This window comes from Opisthocomus hoazin, chromosome 5, assembly GCF_030867145.1.
Source record: "Opisthocomus hoazin isolate bOpiHoa1 chromosome 5, bOpiHoa1.hap1, whole genome shotgun sequence".
Classification (NCBI taxonomy): domain Eukaryota; kingdom Metazoa; phylum Chordata; class Aves; order Opisthocomiformes; family Opisthocomidae; genus Opisthocomus; species Opisthocomus hoazin.
The window spans coordinates 58,147,755-58,168,582 of record NC_134418.1 but is presented as its reverse complement, the minus strand read 5'-3'; the positions used below and the strand labels follow the sequence as shown (position 1 = coordinate 58,168,582).

The following is a 20,828-nucleotide window of genomic DNA, read 5'->3' as shown; positions in this document are numbered from 1 at the left end:
AGGATCGAACTTCTAATGCTTTCTCACTCCAGTGGGAGCTGCTGATAGTGCCAGAGATAGCTTGTTCCACCCAATAAAGCAGAGATGCTGAATCTATAGTACCTATCAACTGAAAAGAATTGCCTCATTATGCCCATTTATCACAACAAGCAGAAATTATTATTATCCCATCCAACATAAACGCTAAAACTTGGAAGGTAATTATAAGATGGAATAAGTACATTTAGAAATTTAGGGATGCAAATGTGTGCAGGTAGAGACTCAAGCCAACACTTGCAGGAATGTGGACTATTCAACATCTGCACCATGTTCTACGTATAACTCTAAAGAATTTTTAGGTGGCACTTTAGTTTCATCACTAGAATCATTAGCACATGATTTTGTCTGCTGTGATAATGCTATATCCCATTGTCATCGCTTTTCTCCCCCTTTGGCTTGTGTTAGTCATTGTCCCTAGCTAATTACTATGGAAGTCAGCAAAAGTCTTTCCCTTGAACTTAATGAGAAATCAGTCAGGCTGCCAGATACAATGGCTGGTGCATCATGGTGTGCTTGCTGCAGTGCTCTTTTCCCTCAAGACTCTTTCCTTATTTGCTGGTGCCAGAATAGATCTAGTTTCCATCAGAACAGCTCAGTTTGGCTGGAATCTACAATTTAATGTTTGGTACTTGTTTCTTGGCTTCATCAAATCAAGAAAATCTGTTTTCTCTGAAATGATAATAGAGACAGTCCTCATTTGAATAACATTGATAAACTCTTTAAGTCAGTGGTTGTAATGACAGCATAATCATGTAGCTCTGTTACAGTTTGCAAATAACATGAGAAAAATAGCTGGTAAGTACTACAAAATCTTCTGAGGTTTGTGTATTATTGTCCTGACAGTAGAAAAGGTGAAAAAATAATCCTAATTTATCTTTTTGTAAAACAGCATACACTGACTAATACATCTGCGAAAATCTTCCCTCCTTAACACATTATTTAGAAAATTGTAGGAAATAGATAACACTTTTTTAAAACAAAACGATGTTCAAAATTGGATCCTACAAATGCCCATCTGGAGACACAGTTGGAACCCTTTAATCATCCTCAGTGATTTGTTTCACCTGTTTATAGTGTGTGTGTAAACTCAAATGGGGAAAAAAGTAATCAATTCAGCCCCTGATTGTAACAGGAAATTGGGACTTGACAAAGGAAGAAACTGAGAGAAAATCATAACGCTTGCCTGTAAGTGACTCATCAAGAGCAGACAGCAGAGTGCACTTCCTTCGTGAATGCACAAATTCTGTTATTGCATCAAAACAGAAGCTGTTTTTGAAACTTTGTGTTTGGAGTCAACTGATACTTAAGAAACTTAGGTAGGGAGATTGCAATGATTCTCTGCCCTGATTTAAAAGATTGTCATGGGAAAATCCTACAAAAAGTCTTTGTAAGGTAGATACAGCAGACTAAAGGGGATGGAATGAACTGTGAGACTTTTGATGCGTTTTTTGTATGATGAATCCCAAATCTTTAAGTTTCTCACTCTTTAACCTTTACCTTCTATGTACTAGTTCAAGGCTCCATCTTTTCTTGTGGGAGTGGTTTGTATTCATTCAAGCAGACTGACTTTCTCTGCAGGAAGAGTGGCTACAGGCCTTTTTGTAGGACCGTCTCTGACTGTTGAAGAAGACTGGTTTTGGTGGCCAGAAGGATCTACAGTGAACAATGTTACTGTTATGCAGTGATCACCTTAAAGCTAGCAGCACAAAGAAAGAGTGTATGACAGCACGGTAGATAAACAAACACATAGTACATTTGAGAGATTAGTGGACAATATCCCAGCGGGATAACTTGGCCCTGATTTACCCACAGGCACATGATGCTGTTGGCGAATAGCTGTCATGCTTTGAGCAGGGGGTAATTGCAGTTTTTCTGAAGTCAGGACTAGCATCCAATGCTTTGCTTTTGGGTACCTCATAACAGAAAACTTAAACAGGAATATTGGAATTCTTCAGTATAGCTGAATTCTCATAGGCAGTGCAATACTTTCTGCTTGAGGAACATTTTGGTAACTGACAATGGTGTAGATTTTTAGAAGTATGTAGTTGATTTTACACAATGTATTCTACACCTATGCATATTGATAGAAAAGCGATAACTCTTCTTTTTGGTCTGTCTTATAAAATGATGGACTAACTGACTTCCCCTGACAGAAGGGCTTCTGTTTCTCCTGTTCTTTGAATAAGATCTACCTGGGCTATCAAGAAGCAATGCAAAGTCTGCAAAAATAGCTCCATCTGCACACACTACAACCCACTCTGTTACTGCCCACATTTCTGACACTGTCACCTGAATGGCTTCCTTCTGTTTCTGCAATTATTTTGAAATAATTCTATCTTAGGTAAACACAAATATATGAATGGTAGAAATTTCTTTCCTGGTTGATAAATCCGTCAGAAATACATGCATATAGGCAATAATATTCAAGGAAAAACAAAGAAAACAAAAAACCCAACCCTTTACTATCTTTGAAAAGTACTACAGGCTATACTACATAGTAAACCACAGTTGCATCTTTTAATAGTTTTCATTAAGCTATTAATAAGGGCACTGAGAAAACGTATTTAAGGCTAAGACTGTCTAAAATGAACTTCTCATTTGAACATATGGTTTGAACTTGTCAGATGTTGCTTCCTGCCTGGAATAAGAAGACTTGGGGCCAGTCGCTTTTGTAAATGTTGCTTATACTCCTCAAGCTATTGGCGTATTGACCTCACTTTTTTTCACTGCATTTTTTGAAAGCAGCTTGTTTAATGTTTACTCAATGCAAAACAAAGAGGAAAAAAAAAAGCCTATATTTATTCCCAAACTGTCTCAGTATGTTATCAGTAACATCTCTGACATGAATTTTGACCCAAACCCAAAAAGATTCTGTTTTTTTTGCCTGATCATTGTGAGTTTGTACCGTAGCAAGAAATGGATTATTTTTTCTGTATCTCTGACAGTCTGAATCTTTTAGCCATTGAGTCAGGATGTTCTGCAGAAAGTATTACACCTCTTCTCTCAGAAAGAAAGAAAGAAAGAGAATTGTTAAACCCAGAAAATAATTTTAGGCCCCCAAGTCACAAAGAGTCCTTTATGTTTCACCTCTTGATTTTTGAACGCCTGATGCTCTCCTGTTCAATTTATTCTTTCCAGTTCTGATGACTAGTATTTTTCAGAGGGCAGCCACTGCTGGAACCCAGAAATATGGTGTGCTTCATCTTAAAATACAAATTGGGAAACACAGAGAGATGGGGAAGGGATTTCCTATTTGAATTCTGTAGTTTGACTGGCAAAGTAATAATAGTAAGAACAGTGATAATTTTAAAAATTTGTCTTGCATTTTTCCCTTCATGCTATGCAGTGACCAAGCCTGATGCATGAAGTCATGACTGCAAAGTCATCCATTAGTTTGGAAAAACAGCTGTATTGAACTTTAGTTTAGAGGTAGGGTAGGCAGTGTTTTGTGTAGTTATGTGACACCAGAGGCAGGTAAAGCTAACAAAAAATAAAATGGCATCTTGGGGAGAAAACAGCACAGCAAGTTTATAGAAACTCCCTTTATCCATTTCTTTGGATTAAAATATTCTCAGATATGAGAGGGAGACCCCTCTGGCAAAAATAGCCTGTCAAGCACAGGAAACCTGAAAAGAAATCATAGAATCATAGAATCATAGAATCATAGAAAGTTTTGGGTTGGATGGGACCCCTAGAGGTCATCTAGTCCAACTCCCCCGCAGCGAGCAGGGACACCACTAACTAGATCAGGTTGCTCAGAGCCCTGTCCAACCTGGTCTTGAATGTTTCCAGGGATGGGGCCTCCACTACCTCTCTGGGCAACCCGTTCCAGTGTTTCACAACCCTCATTGTAAAGAGTTTCTTCCTTATATCTAGCCTAAACCTACCCTGTTTTAGTTTAAAACCATTACCCCTCATCCTGTCACTGTTGTCTCTACTAAAATCCACCTAGCTTTGTGTTTTTCTGGTTCCTATGTTCATCTATCTCCTCGGTCTTCAGTGAAAATTTTCTCTCACATGGAAACCATTTACTCTGAGCCTACAGAGTTTGAGGGGAGGGGAGTGAGAGAGGGGCCAAAGGCTGCCGTTCTGTCTGGACTGAGCTCGGTGCAGGGGACTGCAGCTGGCTGGGTGATGCAGGTGTCCTGCCTGCCATTGCTTCAACCTCCTCTATTCACTGGTGAGCAGAGCACAAAACTCTTGGTCCCAAACACATGTGCAAGAATGCAAGTACCAATATACATCTTCTTGATATGCATCTTTGCTGATGCCACTACAATATGACCCCCAACTTAGGGTCGTGCCCTGTGCACTCCATATCCTAACCTGTTAGACACCTCTGAGATCATTTTTTCACATACACTTTTCCCTATACTTCAGTGTTTCTGAGAACACAGGACAGGTAATAGATACTTAACTCCCAACTCAAATAATGTTATTCTACATCAAAGATGGTCATGTATAATATGGCAGGAGTATCAGTTTAAAATACTTATGGCATATGAAGGCCTTGAGCAATTTGTCCAGGAATAGGAACTCATACAGAGACAGATACCAAAATATATTCTACTGGAAAGATAATATATTTTTCAATGCACCAACAGCCTAGTTCAGAATTTCAGTAACAGATTAATTCACAGTGCTTGTGGTACTACTTTGTGACAATAATAACTGCTCTTACAGCATACACTTCAAGAGAATGAAGTGCCAAAGTGATATTTTGAGGATCTGAGTGTGTACACATGGTGAATGTAGGTTTCCTTTCATAAACTGAATCATGTATTTATGACTCGTAACTGTCTTCTGTTACAAGCTTGTATTATACTATTTATGTTGAAATCTAATGAGTGTGTAGAGGGATTACTAACAGCCATCAGTAACTGAATAACATCACAGAAAAACAGAAAACTGACCCAGTATGTGTGTGCTTCTTCAGACATATCAGAAGCCTGAGAAATAGGCTGGGAAACTATAATGACAAGTTTTGAATAAGGATATTGGTGTCACAGGCATACTAGAGACTATCTAGGAGGAATGTAAGACTATAATACTAAGTTTCATAAAAAAGGAACAAGATTGTGCAAGAGGAGGAATAAAACTGAATTTTAAATATAGTTTAAAATCAAGTCAAGTAAAATAAACGTATTCATTAATAATACAAAATTTTATGGTTTGAAACTTCAGGATTATACACTCAGCTAATTCACAGTAATAATAGTGACATGCCCCCCAAAAAATAGAAAGGTTGTGACAGCAGGTGATGCAATAATAATAGAAGATAGCAGTGAATTCCTTGCAGATGTAAAATATGTTCTTGGTCAGCATTGACTGCTCTATGGACCATCTATGAGAAGCAGCCCAAAGTAAACAAAGAGCTCTTGAGTTGGTCCTGAACAGTGTCTATGGTCAGGCTTCAATGTTATTATCCTTTGAATAGTGTCTAAACTATGGCAGGTTTTAACATTTCTGCAGAAACAATAAAAGCCCCAAAAAGCTGCTATGGTAATGTTTCATTTAAAAAGGGGGAACTGCAAAAACTTGGGGAAGCTTATTAAAAAGAAATGAGAAGGGCAACCAAAAGGAAACAGAGACTGCTAATAACAAGAATCAATCATATTTTGAAACATGGAGATTCTTTAATTACCTAATATTTTATTAGTGAAGGTTAATTTGATTTTGAGTCTGGTGTTCAGTAAAGTGAGTATATGGGTGTTAGGCAAGAGAAATCTGGGCCCATGGTTCTTGGATTCTGATTCTCATTCTGCTGCAAATTGTTTGATTGAGTTTTCAACCAAATTTTAAAATACATCCATCCTGATGTCAGCATGTCATCCATGTCAGCAACACGATTTTATGTAGTCTGCAAACAGTATGTTGGGAAAAAAAAGCAGAAGACAGGGGAAAAAGACCACTAGGAAGGGGTGTCAGAAGTGTGAATAAGCCCACATAAATATGAGTCTATGTTCAGTGACCTGGTGGTCTTACAGCAGCCTTGGATACTTTCATCCTCGTCTCTAGATGCTGCACACCCCACTACAGGAACTGCCTACTCCACTGAAGTCTGTGTCAGTCCAGTAATTTCAAGTGCACACAATTTAGACAACATGGCCTGCAGAATCAGGTGTGAAAAGAAACACAGTGACTCATTCATACTCTGTGAACACTTGGAAGTTCTAAAATAATGAATGCAGCATATCACAACATACTTGTTAGTGAGTTGCAACCCATGACCTTCCAATATTTTGGAATGTTGACAGTTTCTACTGGAACATCATCTGATACAATCCCATCATTTCAGTTCCCTCGATAGCTTTACCCTCATCTGTAGCTTTTTTTAAAAAAAATTTAATTTAACATGAATATGTAAGGAGGAGTTTACTGGATCAAAACTAAAGCAGTGTCCTGTCTGAAGGACGGGCTGAACTTTTCATGGAAGGCAAATGGGAACCAAAGTTTTAAAAAATGTCCACCCAGCAGATCTGTGCCTTGGAACAGGGCAGACTGTACATCCAGGAACATTCCTTGGGATTCACTTTGACTCTCAGTTTTCATCTTGACTCCGCAGAAGTGTTCTGCAGAGGTAGTCAGGAAATGGTTAAAGGTACTGAATGTATCGGGTGTGATTTGGTGTAAAAGGAAAAATAATCACAGTGTGAATAGGGAAGGAGGGATAGACTGCTCTTCTGTTATACATGATGCTCCTTGCTACTGCAGAGAGCTCATCTAAGCACAGGGAAGATTTTGATTTGTCTTTGGGGGCAGGTGAGCTTGGAAACTGTGGTGGAGTGGAAATTGTGATTTTTTCATGAGTTTTTCAGACAAGAAATAGATCAGAGTGAATAATAGTAATTGGCTTACTTCTGAGCACCAGTGTCTCATATTGCCAAACCAAAGAAAACATTTCCAATATATTTTTGTACCTGACCATTGCACTTCAATCAGTGTGGAACAGAGCTATTCTTTACTCACTCTGGAAATGGAGTCTTTGGATTCCCGAGGGACTGTATTCACTCTCATTTCCAGTTTCCTAGCATGAATTTGGGAACTTTCAAGGCATGGAGCTCTACATCTCTGTGGATGTTTTTGTTAGAAAAATGAAAAAACCTCACCCAGAGCATCTTAGTAACTGCTCGGCTAATATAATCAGCTGCAGTAATAACAGTTAAATTCTCACCATCAGCTAAAATCCTTCTATCTTTCTGAAAACCTCAAGCTAGATGAGACTCTTAAGCTAAACCCAAATTGACAATGGAAGAAATCTTTGCCTGGTTAAAGATTGTATCATTGGCTTTACACTACCTCCTCCATTATTAATGGGAAGTAACAGCTGGGAACAAGATACATCACTGGCAAGTGGAAAGTGTAATGATTTCCTCCTGTCTTCATGCATCCCCAGAGCAGAGAGGTAGTAAAGTTGCTAAGAATCTCATTGTCTGTTTCATTTTTAGCTTTACAGAACAGAAATGCATCTAGATGAGAATGCCAGCTAAAATTTGTAGTTGGCAGGGCCAACAGAAAAGCATTATTAGGAACTCGTCCACAGCACAGAAAAGGTACAACAACATGTTTCGCAAACTTTGCACCTGGAAATGAGAAATTACGTTTCAGAAGATGGATTGAACCTTCTAAAATCTTAGCTACCATCACTGGAAAGTGCTGCAGTTCTGATAAGTCAATTCAGGCAAGATGCATAATGTGATTTCAATATGTAGAAAGGAGTTTTGTGAGTAATTTCTGTACATTGCTAAGAGGAATAAAAGATCTGAAGTACAAAATGATCTGTTTTTCTGAATGAAAATTCACAGATTTATCAGATTTCTAAAGCACAGAGTAAGTTATGTCCCCAGTACAGCAAATGTGAAAATGATCATAAAAAAAGGAACATTTCCGAGGGGAGGCTCAAAGCACCTTCTGAGAAAGATGGTCCATCAAAGCATCTCTGTTGTAAACCTGACAACTTCATCTCCGCTTTATAGAGACTACAGCTGTCCTATTCTGTTATTGCCAAGAGCACAAAGGTAAAGTTTTTCCCTGTCCTGTTTTCTTTCACAGTCAGAAAGGCTTGTTTTGCTGCAAGTAAACAGAAAAAAATCAAGCACTTTGAAACCATGTTTTTACCAGACCTCTGGATATGCACAGATGGCAATGTAAATTGTCTCATTATTTAAAATCAGGAGGAACCAAGCAGCTCAGAGCTGTCTGTGAGAAGAGCTATTAAAAACACAGTCTGAAGTGATTTCTGAGGAGGAGGAAAATGCCTCTGCCAGGTGCAGAAATACAAAGAGGAGGGAAATTTGAAATCCTCTCCCTTCACACACAATCTCTACAACTCCTTATTGGTATGAATTAGATTACATTAACTGAGGGACTGATGCTGTTTTCACAAGTGGGAAATAAAACCCTGAGCAATGGCTGCTGTTACAGAATTAGTATTAAAAGATGGAGCACAGAGAGCAGCTGAAGTCAAACAGAGAGAGGAAGTGTTTTTAAAGAAAGCAAGAGAGTAAAACCAATGAAAGGCTGAAGGAGAAAGACCAAAGACAGGGAGAAAAACAGTGTATTAGGGACAGATCTGAAGTACAGAGGAGCACAATCCATGAACCATTGAGGCTTCTGCCGCTCATCACTTAATGACTGTTATCTCTTTATTTTGATTTCAGAAGAGTATCTGATCTCAATCTCTCACCCCTAAATGTTTCCTCTTTTTTCTCACCTGTCCACAGCTATCGCTGTCATGGAGTAGATGCTGGAGAAGACAGCTGTGATTGGGAAGAAGTTGTGGAAGCGGCAGTAAGCCTCTCCAAAGTACCACTCACTGTGCAACGCGTAGATGAAGTTGATGAGAGTATTGAAAGCAGCCATGGAGGCATCGGAGAAGGCCAGGTTCACCAAGAAGTAATTGGTCACCGTCCTCATGCGCTTGTGAGCCAGGATAATCCAGATGACAATGAGATTTCCAAAAACAGCCACTGCCACCACACTGCCATAAGCCAGAGACCAGAGGGCAATGCGCCAAGAGGGTTGCACAAACTGATTGGAGAAGTTGGCTGCTGAGGATGCTACAGGGGCAGAAGTGTTGCCAGCTGGTGCTCCCAACGTGTGTCCCCAGGAATCACCCGCTGCAGCTAGGCTTATGTTCCACCTGCTGCTCATGCTCGTGTTCCAGTTGGCTGTGGGGACAGAAGTCATCTCGGATGCTCCTCTCTTCCAAGAAAGATGTGCAGATGTGCCTCTCTCACCTCCCTCTCCCAGCCCTCCAAAATCCCCACTAAAGGATAAGACGAGGAAAGAAAGAAAAAAGGAAATAAGGCAGCACAGCAGGTACTGGGAAGGAGTGGTCTGTCAGAAAAAGCTTTGTCTACGGTGTTCCAACTGTTAGAAATGCTGTACCAGCTTCGTCAGAAGAGCTACCTCTGGGTAGAACAGCATCCCATTCCTCTGCTGTATAGCCACCTCTTGCTTTTAGTTTTGCTGAAGGAGAAGGGGACTGGGAGCCAAGGCACATTTTATAGGCTTGTGAGTTCCCAGCGTCATGAAGGGAGTGGAGCGACAAGCTCCGTTGGCGAGTAAGATAACACCTCTTTATCTCTGTTCTCCCTCCTCCCCTTTCATTTCATTCATTGCCAGCAGCAGGCACTTTCAGGAGCTGTGGAGAGCACCACGGGGAAAATGAATTCTTGTCTCGTTTTTGTTGAGATTTGTTTTATATTGCCTTTCTTTGAGTTTCATTATTGTGCTTCCTTTTTAAATAGTCTTTTTGCCCTGTCTTTGCAGGGCTAATTAGCTGGCTTCGTTGCACATCTCAGGACTGAGACTGCTTTTTATTTAAGCTGTTTCCAGATGAATTTATTCCAGATAAATTCAGATCTGCTTTTTTTGCTGCTGTCTTTTCTTTTAGTGTGCACTTTCCTTTTAACTATTCTGTTAAATACAGATCTGGGATAGTGACATCTTTCATATAAAGAAATACATCCTGCTGCTCCCTACTTTCTCTTTTCAATCTGTAATACGTAACTGACATCAAGAAATATTTATAAAATTAAAATGTGACTATCTTTTTCTCACAGCATTAATTTTGGTGCCTGTAAAACCATTTGCATGTTCAGCAGACAATGATTTTTATTGAAACACTATGCAGCCCTAAACATAAATGTCCGTAAATACAGGTAAAATGGTAGGGGCTTATTTTCTTTGCATCTTTGAGAAAACTTTTTTTGTAGTTCTTTTTACTTATTTGTATTTCTTCCACACTTAGTACTATTATTATTTTGAGCAAACAATATTTTTATATACAGTGATTTCTATACTGGTAGAAAAAGGTAAATGAGGACATTTAGCCCCTGATGTTTTCACATCCAAGAAATCAGTTTTCTTGTTAATATGTTAGCAACAGCTGTCATGGGGAATGCATGCTTTGTGCAAGAGTTGATTGCAAGGGACTTCACCTAACAAACCTTTGTTATTCAATGGGCTACAGTCTTTAGGGAGAAAATGTGTTTTATTGCTGATCTGTTCTATGCTTCAACAATTTAGAGCTACCACTCGTCATCAGCAGAGATTTCAACTCTGTCACAGCAGTGGGAGCTGTTCAATACCGCTATCAGCAATGACACATTCTACATTTTTTTAAACAAAAGCTTCATACAAAAATCAAATTCTCCCATGTGCGACTTCCTCCCTGCTGTATTTACCCTGTGGAAGCAGTGTCTGCACTTTAATTGTCAGGTCTTCACTGCAGTTTTAATTTGAATGACTGCAATTGTGGCCATTTCTATATGCTTCTCAGGTCTTACTAGCTGACACAATCCCAGGCAGCAGCCCACCCCATGTTTAAAAGCTCTGCTGAAAGCCCCCCTTTGCTACAGCGTGTCTAGAACCTTCCCATACGCTGCAGGTCCTCATCACAGGGGAACAACTGGAGTTAATACTGCAGTTCCATTTCAAGTCCCACGTCTTCCATCTACATTATCTTTCATCCTCTCCCTGGAGATGAGTCTGAAGAAGAGAATCGTAGTTCACACGCTGTTTCCCCAACAGGCTTTGTGCCATGTACTCAAAACATCCCATAGCAAGAGGCACAGAGTCGGCAGAGACTGCAGTAGTGCTGAGTGGGTTGAACCACTCATTAAGTTAGCTTAAACCACTGTGCAGTGTAGGATATATTTTTCTGCCTTTTGGTCATGTATAGGGAGGACTTTGGGAAGGTGGTGAAGAATAAGCAGTTGAGTAATTCAGGTGTACTCTGCTGATAAAATCGGTGGAGTGTTGGCCACAGGGTTAGTAGCTAGGCCTCCTTGCTGTATCTTGTTGTCCAAAATAGACCAGTGGCATAGACTGAGAGAATCCCGTACATGGGCAAAGAAATCTGACTTGTAGTAAATGATCTAAGTCATAGGCAACATCCAAGTAAGAGATTGAACTAATGATGGTAAACAAAATCTCTGTGAGTCTGAGTGTTGAAAGAATTCAAATGGTGGTTCCAATGAGTGAGGAATACTGGACTGACTAATTATAGCAGAGACTTGGACACTCTACTCCTGACTCTAGAAGCTTCCCTTAAGATTTTCATATGACCAGCAGCCAGAAAGCACAAATCCAGCCCTGTGCCCTATACCTTTGCAACTTTATGGCCAAACTAGGAATACCGGACTGTATCCATTTAGTAAGCTGATGTGTTTTCCACATTCTCACAAGTCCTTGTGTCCCACATGCTCCTCCTGCTTCCACCCAGCTCTCCCAACCCCAGCTCTGTTACTCTGGTTCCTCAGCTTCAGCAGAGACACAGGGTCCTCACTTCTTGCACACAGTAGTGCTAGGCGTGCAGCAGAGTGCAAACCTATAGGAAGAGCATACAGTATAGCACCCACAGTAACTTCCACTGTATAGAATCATAAAGAATCTGTGTTTGAACTATTTGCTCTGTACAGTGCACGGAGTCACATGCTAGTCATATCTGCAAATTCTCTCTCAGTGGTAAATTGCCCTAAAAAATGTGCAATATGCTGTAGTTCTGCACCAATGCTGCAAACTAGGGGCTGTATTTTGACTTTGAGAGCAGGAGTCTAATCTCTTATTCCTTTTTTTTTCTCACAGGAATGAAGCTTGTTCTAGTTCTCTGTATTGAAAAATTACTTATCATCACGTACTGCATGTTCTGGAGAGACCATTCCCGTGTATGTTTCCCTAATTCTCTGAGGTGCCCCCAAGGGAAATTGTTCTTCTTGATACAACCCTAGCCACAGTGTGAGAAGTAAGCACAAGCCAACACCTCATTATGCAAGCAAAGCTATCAGTAAATTGAGTCCTTGCAACTCACTCTAAACAAAAAGCAGGAAGCTTAGTTTGTGAAATGTCAGCCAGACCACCAACACAATATGTGAACAGAAGTATCAACATGCAGTGTAGAAACGAAAGTATCATTGATTCCTGTCTTCCTCTTCAGGGGTGCCCTGAGGAAACTGAGGAAATATTCCACTCTTGTAGGGAACTTTTTATACACTGTGCTTTTCATCATTCCCTCTTCTCCATACATGAGGAGAAAAGAAACTGGTGTGTACCATTAGGTAGTCCCATAGTGGACAACCTAGATTTTTCACTAGTCACTTGCTCATTAAGCTGGATGTTATCTGCTATGTTGCAGCAGGTCCTCAAATCTGACAGCAGAGGTAGCTGAGTATATGGAGCTGTTTTGTTTTGAGAAATTGAACACTGAACAGCACAGGGCCAATGCTGGGCAACTGAATTGGCCTCCCACAGGGAACATTTACAACTCATTTTGGAGATGATCGTAAAAATTTGCTAGAATAAATTCCTCTGTGCTCGAGCATTCGTTCTTATTGTAACCCTAGAGGAGCAGCCTGATACAGTTAATCAGAGCAAAACCAGGTCCTTCTGCATCCAAAAGACTGCAGAAAAGAAACAGGCTGACCTGCCCTTTAGCACCTCTCTTGCTAGCATTTTATTTAACTAATTAAGGAAGGCTGTTAGGCAGCCAGTAATTGGCTCTTGCCTAAAGAGGAATCTCTCTTGGACAGTGGTCAGCTGTGCTTTCCATCAAAATTTGTATTGATTATACATGTACTTATAGAAATTTGGTCAGCTGAAGGTCATCAGCATTCAGTTTCTCAAAGAATTTCCATAACAACTTTGGTGAAAACATTTGTATTAATAACTTCTGAGTAGCAAAACGTCCCTGACTGTGGTGAAACTTACGGTATTTTCTTCTAAAGCTGTTACAGGTACATGATTTCTTATGTTAACTTTTAGCCATTCCAGCTTATGGATATTTGCAGTGACAATGTTTCATTTTCCTCTAGGTAAGACTGTACTCAGTTTTAGAGTGACTGCTTTCTGGTCATCTACAATTTGCTGTTCTCTTTTGCCGTTCCACTGATAGCTACTTTGTGCTTATATAGTCAGCTGTGCTTAAACTTGCGGCTATTAGCAGTTCCCCATTCCCAGCTTCACAGAAACACTTAGAAATGTGAAAGAAATGTCCGAAGTGTGATCACAAAAGTAGCTGTGATTGTTTATAGTTCTTCCTTTGTGTTATATAGCTAGAAGCTATAGTTTCACACTTCCGGCAAAAGCTTTCCTTCTGAGCCCAGAGTGGAAGCTAAGCTCTTGACTTCGCATCTTGACTCTGAGGTAAATTTAGAAATTCTTCTGTTCTTTGCTATTTAAGAAACTATGATTTAATCTTCTACAGGTCTTCTGGTGTACTTGAACTGTTCATCTGAAGTCACTCTTCCATTAAATTCATCTGTGCGCTATGGGAAGGACAGCCAGAGAGCATCAGCAGTAGTGCACAAGAAGCGATTTGTAGTAAAATAGCAGCCTGCACAGCATATCTATTTAGCGCGAGTGCTAACCGCATCATTGTTATTTATGGAAGTTTTGTTTCACAAGACTTGTTCTCTGTGTTTCTTTTGTACATAGTACTGAGGGCATTGCTAAGTTTGCTTTTGTTTTTGGATTTGCTTTCTTCATTACTCTTAGCCTAATGACCTCATTTCCTGCCTCCTTCCTCCAGCCCCCAGCTGGAAGAGATGATCCTTCAACGGCAGTTTTTTTTTCTTCATCTCCTGTTCGTGAGTCAGTCATCCAAAGCTTTAGCTATGGCTGGAGAATTTTTGCAATTTAAGGGTGCTCAGCACTGCCCTATTTATTATGGCTGCTTGCTAGCATTGTGTTGCTGTCATGACAATGTCAGCCTACCTGGATTTCGAACAGTTTGCTTTTATTTGTGTATCTTAAAACACAGCTGGAAAACTCACTTTGATCTTGGTTTCTGATTACTGCTTATAAATGCAAAAGTCTTCTTCCTGGCACCAGCTGAAAATGACTCAGTAGGATATCAGGCAACTTCACAAGCATGCGAGTAAGGATGTTGAGCAAAGGGGTAGGCCAAAACCAGAAATGTTGTACGTGGCTCTGCATCACATACAGGGTGGGGACAATCAGAGCCAAAGAACTGGTTAGAGATAATTTTTGTTCTGGAATATGATGCTAAAGTACAACCTCACTGAAACTACTTTTGGAATAAAGTAAAACTCAGCAGGTCTAGGGATGAGTTATAGGAAATTAACTGACACTAAATAGAAACAAAGACTACTCTGAGTTATAAATAATACCCATAAATTATTTTGTACGAGAAAACTTTTTTTCTTTGATGAAGAAAGAACTCACAGGATTTCTTCAGCCATTGGGAATTTGATCTTCTGATCCTCTTGAAAGACTAAATACACTTGGTTTCCATTGTTACCAGCATAGTTTAGCCGTCTGGTTTTTGGCTGCTGCACATAGGACATGACTGAAGGGGCTGATCATCTGGCACAGTGAGATGCCCGAGTCAAAATATAATTAGTAGGGCACAGTTTTTCTGTGAAAAATAATTCTTTTCATTTTCTTTCCTGGTCAGTTAGGGCTTTGAGAGGGAAATACATTATGCAAAGTGTGATACTAGCAATTTCTTTGAAAAAATTAAGTGGGTTGATTCAAGTGGTTCTTCTACCTGACTGCAGTATGTCTGGAGAGGAGGTAAAGGCAGAGTGAAAAGGGATGCGATATAGTAAATATTTTCTTGGGCTATTGTGATTAGTCTTCTTTCCTCCTATTTATTCTTTTCCTCTTTACATTCTTTGCTGCAGTCCCTGACACAAATTAGTGTGAAGTCTTGGCTGAATTAAAATTTTCTTTTCTAACCGCTGTACATTTTTTATTCTCTCCAATGGGAGAAAACTTATTTGCAATTGTAATTCCAGGCACCTCTGCCTTTTCATCTTTCTCCAAGTGCTCAAGTGCCTGTCTAATGTTATAGGTGAGATGAACTAGCCACTTACCTGTACGTGTGCATTTATACATGCTTCCCCAAATTCTTCTTTTCTTTTAAATTGCTTTAATAATTCCTTTTTTTTTAAAGTTACCTTTAACAACGGTATTATAAGGTCACATAAATCAGAGGTGAAAAGAATGTGTTTTATTAGATCTTACAGGTTCTGAACCTACAGTCCTGAAACTAATGGATAGCTGCTGTTGCCACCTGAAATTCCTGTGGACCTGTTTGTACACCCACCAAAGTCAATAGAAAAGACACCTACTGGCAAAACAATTTCCTCTGTCTCCTGCAGGGCTCTTTCCAACGATTTGTTTCCTTTCAAACATCCAAATTAAGGGGGATTTTACTGGTGACTTTGCTGTCTCCTGGAGTTACTGAATATATGTTATATATAATAAAATGTACATAACGTCTTCATACACAATAAAATGCATATTTTAAGGATCTTGAGCAAGATGAGGAGGTGTGAGTGGAATCATAGTAACTCAGTGCTGAGTAGAAATCAGGAACTAAGCTTTTCAGGTAGCTTTATCCACATTATTCATAGAGCATCAGTGATGAATCTGCATTTCACTGTTACCTGAGAAGTGAAACAAGGAGGCTTCTTGACTTTGCTTTTTAATAACAGGAGATATTATCTTACTATCACTGTTGTATCAAAAGAATATTCAATGTTACTTTCTTCCTTCATTAAAAAACAATTTTTATGGATTGTTGTTCATAGAGCATTACAGGCAACTCACAAATCTAGAATACCATCCACATAGTTTTTTTTTTTTAAATTATAATCTCATCTATTTTAGAAGACTGTCTAACTGGAATGCTTCTATGAGACCATATTCTGGAAGCATAGAGATAGTTTGTTACTCTTGTCCTTGTATAAGGAAAAAGTAAAAAAAAAAAAAAATTATAAACTTACACATGATATTACTATGTTCTTACGACTTTTAGCCTAAAATTATTCTAAATTCTAGGTGCTAAAGCAGGATCATAGACAAATTAGTTTTGTAACTGCTTATGTGGGAAGCATATAAAATCTTAGTAGAAAAGCTGTATCTGCAAACTGTATAGCAAATACAGGAGGGAGCCTATTAGCAGCATAGCAGATTTTGTGTCTGGAAATAGATGCTTCTGCATGGGAAACAAAAGATAAAAAGAAGACTCTCTCAGCTACTCTCTCTAATGTGGAAAATCCTTTGCTTTCTCCTGTTCTGCATTTTGGAATCTAAGGTTTGTGCTCTGCCTACTTCAGAATCCAGTTTTTCATCTGAGATGCTTCAGGTACAGGTGGAGAGGGGATCTGAACTCGACTTTTCTGCATCCCAAACCACTGTCGTGGCCTACATGCTGACAATATGTCCCTTGTCATGCTTTGTGCATTTGCCTGTGTGTCTGTCAGTGGAAAAGAAACAACCATCAAAACCGATGCATAAGGATAACGCTATTGTTATGACATTTTATCACAAACATTCTATTTCTAAACTATAGAGTTTCTTAAGCCAAAAGGTCTGCTAGTTAGTTTGTTTTCAGCAGAAACAATAATTTCATTTCATTTTCCAAAATACAATGTGATCTGCCTACGTAGAGGTTTATGGAACCCGCTACTGAAATAATCATGTCTTAGGAACTATTATTTTTCAATGAAAGGTAATCACTGTTGCCAAATGTAATGTTTTCCCCCTGTCTCTTTTCCCTAATGCTCCATTCTCTATTGTGTGATCTGTCTCCTTCCTTTGGAATTGGAATGAAAGGTAAAACAACTATGACCATATCAGTGAAATTCAGTTTGTGGTGTCAAGAAATCAGTCTCTTGCACCCTTTCTTCAAACCGTTGGACCATCATGTTTCTGGTATGATATATATTTGCAAAAGGGCTCTTATTAAATTCATTTCCTATATTCATGTTGGAAGAAGATTATTTATCTAAGAACGAGAGTCCTTGGCATTTGTCTGTCATCATTCAGACTTCAAATTTTTGAGCACGAGAGGACTCATTCCCACAGTCAGCCTAGGGAATGACTAGACTGCTGAAGATCACATACTTGGCTGATGTTCAGCAAGCTGCATTACAGTCCAAAAAATGTGAGAAAATACAACCAAGTATAAATTGACTTGAAAATTTTTGGGTCATTATGACCCCCAAAAAGCTGTGACAGTAAAAGCAAAAAAAAGAGGATGAGTGATGAAGAGGGTAATTTTATTAGTTTTTCTAATGGAAGATTTTCCAGAAATAAGCTGCTTTTAATTTCCCTCTTCCAAGCCTTCCAGACAATAAATATTTTTTCCCCACAAGCTTGCTGCAAATGGTTTTGTAAATTGCTACTGGGTTTCTGCTTGCTCAGTAAACTGTTTTTTAAAAACTTGTAGCCTTTAGTCACAAGGTGAAAGAAGATTTCCTGCTACATTCATTTTTCTCTGTTGCTTAGAGTTAAGGAAAAGCAGAATAATTGCATTTTGAAGCTTTTAGAAAAAGTAAATCATTGCATTTTATATCTATAACCTCTGTGAAACAAGCAGATTAACCAGAGCAGATTGTGGAATCAGGAAGAATTGAACTTTACAAGTAATACGAATAATAAAACTGAAAAGTACTGTAACAAAGTGGATTATTACAGAAAATGTATTTACTTAAAGAAGGGGTACAGTCTAAACTCTTCACAGAATTCACTTTAAGGAAGAATGAAAGGACATGCTGATGCTAGGTTAGGTTTTCATGACAGTTTCCAATCTCACTTACACTGACGTTGATCCAAAATTATTCTGATTTCTGGGGACTTGTTCTAAATTTCTGCCTTTCTAACTAAAAAGCAAAGTAGGTTTGAACTCTGCATCCAAAAATATGGTTCTAGTTTCTCTTTTTATCCTAACCTTTACTTAAAATACCTAGAAAGTTCCTCACCAAAAATGAGTTATAGTGGAGCTCATCCACGAAGCGCAGATATAATTTAGATATGAATCAGGCCATGATTTCTGTGTTCATCATAATTGTAGGAATAATTAGTAGTGCTGAATATAATTTCCTTGCTTTGATCATCTTACATAATAGGACGTGCTAGCTCTCTTATGGGGGTTTGATCCATCAAATTCTTATTCTCTGCGATTTCTCTTCCTATGTGCTAGAGAAAAGTATTTTCTTGGTTATGTTATTCTCTCATTTATGAAGTATTACTAGAGAATTAGCAGAGTTCAAGAAAGTGTTTTCTTACTAGTTTTGTGCTTCTCACTTGGCAGCTAAAGAGTAGAAAACTGACTATAAGCAACTTCTAATCAGAAATTATTTTCAAAACTATATCCTGAGTTTTTTGTTTTGGGCTTTTGGTGAAAATATTCTATTTTTCAGTTTTGTACAAGTATTAGGTGTGCTGTGGAGTAGAGGTGAGTGAAGAGTAAGGGTATTTCTCACTTTTTGCTTCTTTTAACACACAGTATTTTAAGTATGCTGGTACTGCTTAGTCTGTACCTGATCTGCGGTGCCATAGATTCTTCAAGTGATACATCCTCTAAATTGTAGAAAAGAGAGCCAAGTTGTACTAGTTTTGTCTTAGCATGGGCTAGTGTTCCTATTGCCTTTTCTTTTAATTGAGTTGACTTATTAAATCACCTGGCTGCTACACGTTTTTGTGCTATATCAGCCCTGTTCAGTATTCTGGACACAGCTTAAAACCAACAGGTTTTGAACATGTGGAATGAGCTATAGTTACTTGGAAAATTAAGTAAGGAAAAGTATATTTTTACTTAATCTTACGCTTTTTCCGAGAGCAATGGCAGGTAAAAGGCAATTGGTTGCTGAGTGTTAAAAGCATTGAACTGGGTTTGTGGAGACCTGAGTTCTAGTTTGTCTGTGGCGCAACGCAGCCTGCAGAAATCAGTTCCTCTCTCAACTTCAGAATTCCCATCCTCCTAATCTGCTTTTAAAGTTCTCTGAGATTACAGGTTACATGAATAAAGCATTGCTGTTAAAGTTGGAAGGCAAATGTCAGTAATTTTGATCCAAGCTTTTCTGTGTATGCCACTCCTTGCAAAAAATCTGATTGCTTTTTTATGTACTAAATCACAAAGCCTTTCTCCTATTTCTGGTGTCAGACAGGCTCATTTGGCAGAAAAAGAATCTAGTGGCAAATAAGCTGACCATTCTCAATAATTCAGCATGTTCCAGAGGCATTGTGAAGACAACAGGGAGGGAGGCAACTAATTTTCTGAGGCAAAATGATTTAGACTAGTTCAGTTTTTGTCAATACAACGTATATCACCAGAGGAGTTTTGAGCAAGCAGTAGCAAAGAGGGATGAAGAGGCATGAAAGCAAAAGGTAGTAAATAATTTTAAAGCATGCATCTCTTATTTATTTAGACAAGCTCCAAGCATTAGCATTCACATTTGGTAACATTTTGGAACTTTGTGGAAGGTACTTAGATTTTTATCATCATGTCCTTTTTTTTTAATTTATTATTAATTCTCAAGTAACCATGTGGCATATATTGTTTTCTGATTTAGACTCACCCTCTATGCTTATTTTATGTGAAGACAGATCTTGCATGCTCTTTAGCTGCTCTATGCTCTACGGTACTATACTAAACTATGCTGTACTACACAGTACTATACTATAGCTAAGATTGATAAAAGTTCATAACAACATTGTTTTCTTTATATACTCTTTCTAAAGGGATGATCATCTTTCCTTTATGAGAGGTGTAATTACCATATTGCTTAATCACTGGTTGATTTCTCCATTTACCTTGTCCAGCTTACTGACTGATGTTCAGTGACAGGGCTTGTAGTCATAAATTACAATGCAAAGTAGAAAATGCATGGCAAATGCTTTCTTTTACTATTTTCATGAGTGTGAGCATGATTTGAACAGACAACTTTTGTTATTTTTTGTGGTACTAGGAAGATTTTTCCCCTGTGGAAAACATGCCTAAATACAAATTTTCTTTACTTATTTTGCTCCTCAGTTTCTGAAAAAAAGCCCTGAAAATTTAAATTTTTCTTAGCAAAAAATAGAAGCTTTCATGGTAAACTTCACACAAACACATGAAAGTTGCTTGCTTAGAATGTCTATTTCTGTCAAAAACTGTTTCAGACTAGCATTTTGACTGATCTCTTACAGTAAGAGAGTTTATATGCTTATTAATTCAGCTAGGCTTTTAAAATACATAATTGCTTAATTATTTATATGTATTTTTCAGTGAGTGGGCTCACACATTTCATAGGTGGACTCTGATCCTGTCCCCTGCCAAAACAGGCTTCTCTTCTTAAATCTTCAAGGAACTTGGATAGTTTTGCACATAGCTGATGGATTAACTCCACTAAGAAGCTGCTGTCAATTCACGAATGTGTCAGATATTCATACTTCACAGGTTTCACTTGCTTTAGACTATTAATAATAATTCAAGGAAGGACTCTTAGATACTAAGCTGCATCACCTCAGAACATAAACTTTTCTGTTGCTCT

At 38.6% G+C, this 20,828-nt stretch overlaps 1 protein-coding gene across 1 annotated transcript in view; it reads right to left on the bottom strand.

Annotated features, from left to right (window-relative positions):
- Positions 1-9,228, bottom strand: part of TACR3 (tachykinin receptor 3) — a 40,330-nt gene extending 31,102 nt beyond the window's left edge. Inside the window, exon 1 of the mRNA XM_009934901.1 lies at positions 8,753-9,228. Within this exon, the coding sequence (XP_009933203.1) occupies positions 8,753-9,228 (476 nt within the window). The remainder of the gene's footprint in view (positions 1-8,752) is intronic.
- Positions 9,229-20,828: the final 11,600 nt, after the last annotated feature.